This window comes from Vigna umbellata, chromosome 1 (genome assembly GCF_029865625.1).
Source record: "Vigna umbellata cultivar VRB3 chromosome 1, Vumbellata_1.0, whole genome shotgun sequence".
NCBI classification, from domain to species: domain Eukaryota; kingdom Viridiplantae; phylum Streptophyta; class Magnoliopsida; order Fabales; family Fabaceae; genus Vigna; species Vigna umbellata.
In genome coordinates, this window is record NC_142165.1 from 23,074,865 (window position 1) to 23,079,332 (window position 4,468).

At 32.6% G+C, this 4,468-nt stretch overlaps 1 protein-coding gene across 1 annotated transcript; it reads left to right on the top strand.

The window, feature by feature from the left end:
* Positions 1 to 621: 621 nt before the first annotated feature.
* On the top strand, positions 622 to 4,268 carry LOC124831267 (Plastid-lipid associated protein PAP / fibrillin family protein). The gene is made up of 4 exons (XM_047305205.2): positions 622 to 862; positions 1,946 to 2,069; positions 2,649 to 2,828; positions 3,816 to 4,268. Exons 1-4 carry the CDS (start codon positions 659 to 661, stop codon positions 4,001 to 4,003), a joined length of 696 nt encoding a protein of 231 aa, XP_047161161.1. The 5' UTR covers positions 622 to 658; the 3' UTR covers positions 4,004 to 4,268.
* The last annotated feature ends 200 nt before the right edge of the window (positions 4,269 to 4,468 follow it).

Here is a 4,468-nt window from a genome sequence, read left to right on the forward strand (position 1 = left end):
AATTATTACACTATCACTTATAAAATATTATTTTTTAAGTCTTTAAAAATTATAACTCAAATTTAAATGAAATCCAACTCAATTGTTAGATGATTTAATACTTTTTTTATTTTAATTTCATTATTATATTATACTTCTTTCACATGTCATTTTCATTAAATTATTAAACATTTTAAAAAGTTTATATTAAAAATAATTCTCTTCAAATTAAATTTCTATTTAAATTAATATATAAAAATATTCCTTTTCGTTTCAATTCTTATATTACTCACACTTTCAACTTAAAAAAAAACTTTCTAAAATTTGATCATTTCATTCTTCAGTACGAACTATTTACAGGTTATATATCTTTGAATTAATAATACGTATTTATTTATAATTCTAAATATTGCATATTTTAAAATTTATTTTCCCTGGAAAAAACACACCCCATGCAAAATGCAAGAGATATTTTATCGATTAATATTCCATTACTCATATCAAAACCTCAAAGATAAGGCGAGTAAGAGTTGCTTACGTGGCACCACAAAAACCAATAATCCTCTTCCACGTGGGACCCACCTCGATTTTCATCACACGTGGCACATGCGACGCATCCATTACAAGCTTCAACGTTTTTCCGGTCACTGTCACGTTCGGCTAAGTGAAGTGGATCGCCATGGCTGCGGCTTCAGCTTCTGCAACTTCTCTCTTCCTTCCTTCTTCGTTCAAACTCAATGCTCCGACGAACAACTCCGTCACGCTTCGATTTCCTCTCCTCAATCGCCGTTCCAACGGTTTCAGAATCGCCGCTTCGGTTTCCGTTTCCAATCCGAACGTGCGAACAGGCCCTGACGATCTCGTTGCATCTATTCTCTCGAAGGTAGAGTCGTTTTATTGTGAATGGTTTATCCAGCTCAGTTTAATTTGCTCGGATGAAAACAATTTGTGAATAGAATTTTATTGTAATAAATAGATTTTTTGCTTAACTATGTTTATTGTGAAATTTGGAATAAATCCTTGTTTAGTTGCTCATATGGAAGAAAAAATAATTAATCTCTCAAATTTTGAAACCCGTGTTTACCTTCAGTCATCATATTTGTTGACACCGTGTGATTCCAGGAATTGAGACCGTATTTTTTATAATTTGAGAGAATCTAACAATATTTTTTTTTTCAATCTGAGACGGATTTTTTTTCCTAGTTTAATGAAACATAAATTTTGTTATGGCAATTTTGGAATTTTGTTTTAGATTGACTATGTGATTGGTTTGATAACCATTGCTAGTTAGACCTAACACTAGCTATTAGGATTTTGATTATATCGTAAAAGAAGTTGAGCTTGATTCTAAGAGTTCCTTTGGATAAGCTTCTTCATAGACACTTATAAAAGAGAAAAATAAGAAAGGAAATGAACTAAGATTCTCCATGTAAGTTCGTTTGTGGAAACTCTTTCATATAAATTCTCAAAAATTTAATTTTTTAACTTGTACAGAAGGTAATTTTGCCTTTCCTCTTATTCCTCTCTTATAAAAATATTTATGGAGAAGTTTTTCCGGATACACCTACCTCAACTTCATTTGTATACATTATTCTCACATATCACTTATTAATGTGACATCTCCATCGGACAATGCTTAATATTACTCTTTGGGTACTCTTGGTGTTCTTCCAGTAAAGTTTACTTTTCACACAATAAAAAATTGCATTTGAAGTCGGCATTGAATTTTGAGATGAAGTTCGATTTTCGATTGTAGAAACACTAAAAAGTTCTTGAAAAACTGCATCTAAGTTTTATACTATATATATATATATGTCAAGGCTCGTGTTTTTTGTTTATTTTGCTCCTTTTTAAGCAATGAGTTAGTTATTGATTACAAATTACAATACTCATTTTCATTTTCGTTCCATTAATATTTTTGAATTTGTTTCCAGCCCTAAAATTAGAGATATGAGTTTTTGATCAGGTTGTGCAAACAGATGGAGGAGTTTTACTGAAGAACGAAGAGCATAAAGAGGTGGCTGAAGTGGCTCAGGAACTGCAGAAGTACTGCGTGAGTGAGCCAGTGAAATGCCCTTTAATATTTGGAGGTGAATGCTTATTGTGCTTCTCACCCTAAGTTTCTGTTAGAAGTCCTTAAAAGCCTTTTTTCATGTTTTGCTAAATCTTATTATTAACCTTTGCAAAGAAAGTTTGGTGGGTGCCTTTGACTTTTTATTTTCTAAATAATTCCTGGTTAGGTTTTCACTTGTAACTTGTAAGTATAAAATACCATATTGTTTTTGCTCTGTTTCAAATTAAGTCGTTCACAAGAATTTGCAAAGAAAATTATGAAAAGAACAAAATAAAGCAAAGTGAATATAATACGACACTTTTAGGGGACACATAAACTGGAAATGGATCTAGAAAACAAGGCAACAAGATCCTCGGGCTATGTCTATCTCATATCATTTCATTTCACACACCATTATATGTATTCAAAGATGCTGTTGATTGTTCTGCATTTTATCTTTGTCCTCACTGTATTGAATATGCATTAGATATTATCTATTAAAAGAGTCCACATCAACTTCTTAGTTTTAATCATTCTATATGCACATTTTTTTCGACAAGATTTGAATCAGTTTGAATTCTTGCTTTACTAACTCTTCCTTGTGTTTGCTATTCAGAGTGGGATGTGGTGTACTGTTCACGGCCAACATCACCTGGAGGTGGCTATAGGAGTGCAATTGGGCGCCTTTTCTTCAACACAAAGGAAATGGTTCAAGCAGTCGAGGCTCCTGATATTGTGAGAAACAAGGTCACGCTTTCTGTTTTAGGCTTTCTGGATGCAGAGGTGTCTCTGAAGGGTATGTCATTCAACTATTTAAAGGATGTGTGAAACTTCCACTTGTTGATATCATAACTAGAAAAGCTATTGATAGCAAAACTGAAAATTTTAAATTTGTGAATTTCAAACCCTAAACCAAGGGATTAAATGGTGACTGGATGATTTTAAGTTGTTTTTATCAATAGTAAAGCAAAAAGAAAATAAAAGAATGATTTGGCACTAAACCTCCACTTTGGGTCTTAAAAATCGTTGAGAACTTTTATCTGAAAATAAAACTAAGAATGGAAACACAAAAAACTGGACTGAAATGACTCAATTTTAGTAAGTTAGTTATGGCTTTAAATAGCTAATCAATACACATTTGCCTACAACCATAAAGTAGCCCATTTATCTGAAATAAAAGCTAGTGGTAACAGAAAAGAGAAAACAAAAACGGTTCAGAAACAAATCCATAACTCTAAATACTAGGTTTCTCCCGGTAAACCAAGGCGTTATTCAAATTAAAACAGACTATTTGTAGCAAACTCTATCAGAAGTTATGTTAATCACTCTAGTCCCTTAAATTGGAAAACCTTCATTTTAGTCCTCTTCTATTACATTTTTTTCACTGATATTAAGGACCAAAGTGAATGGTGTTTCCCAACCTTTTAAAACTTTAGAAACTAAACTAATATGGACTAATACTGACACAGTGATTAAATTGTGCCTTGGTGTCTGATTGTTATGGGATTAGAATCTGGAAATATCTTCTTTGCATATGAATAAATAAATCTGCCCTTGTACCTTTGTATACCGAAGAGTCTTCAGGCACTAAGTTATGTTAGTTTTAGAAACTAAAGTCAAGGTTTTGTAACATTAGAATTTGAAGCGAACAATTGCATTCCAAGGATAAAAGTGGTTTACTGTATTTGTTTTCTTTTTTCTATCTCTAGTCTGTGATCCAAATCCAAATATTTTTTTATTGTTAAACTTCTATGCTGATTTGATGCATGCTAATGTGAGACAGGAAAACTCACGGCGCTGGATAGTGAATGGATTAAAGTTATATTTGAAGCACCTGAAATAAAAGTAGGATCATGGAAGGTCCAGTATGGTGGCCAGAGTGAAGTTAAACTTAAAATCACTTATGTAGATGACAAAATCCGGTTAGGATTGGGTTCAAGAGGTTCTTTGTTTGTTTTTCAAAGAATTTGAAATCGAAATGGGATAAGAAAAAAATTCCATTCAGGGAAAGTTCTGACGAGTTTGTATGATAACGAGTGTATATGAGTAGGAGCTTGAAAAAACCACGTTACTCTTTGGCGGCAGAGTTTGTGACAAAGTGGACTCTGTTTTATGAAGTGCTATGTAGTTTAATGAACTAGTAACTGGGACAGTGGCTCAATCTTTCCATTTCTTCATTCCTGAAGGTTAACATTTGGTTTGAGTGTGATTAATCTATTATATTCCTTTATGTCAATGGCAAAATGAGCTCTTTAGGTGGCCAAGGAAGGACATTATAATTAAGTTTATTTACATGGGAAACACATTGATACTAGTGGCAACGAAACGCCTATGTTTTGAATTGCCAATTTAGTTCAGCTAATGGGCCTCTCACTTATGGGTGCAGGACCAACTTATGAACCGTTCTTTTAAAGTACAATTTTTTTTTAAATATTT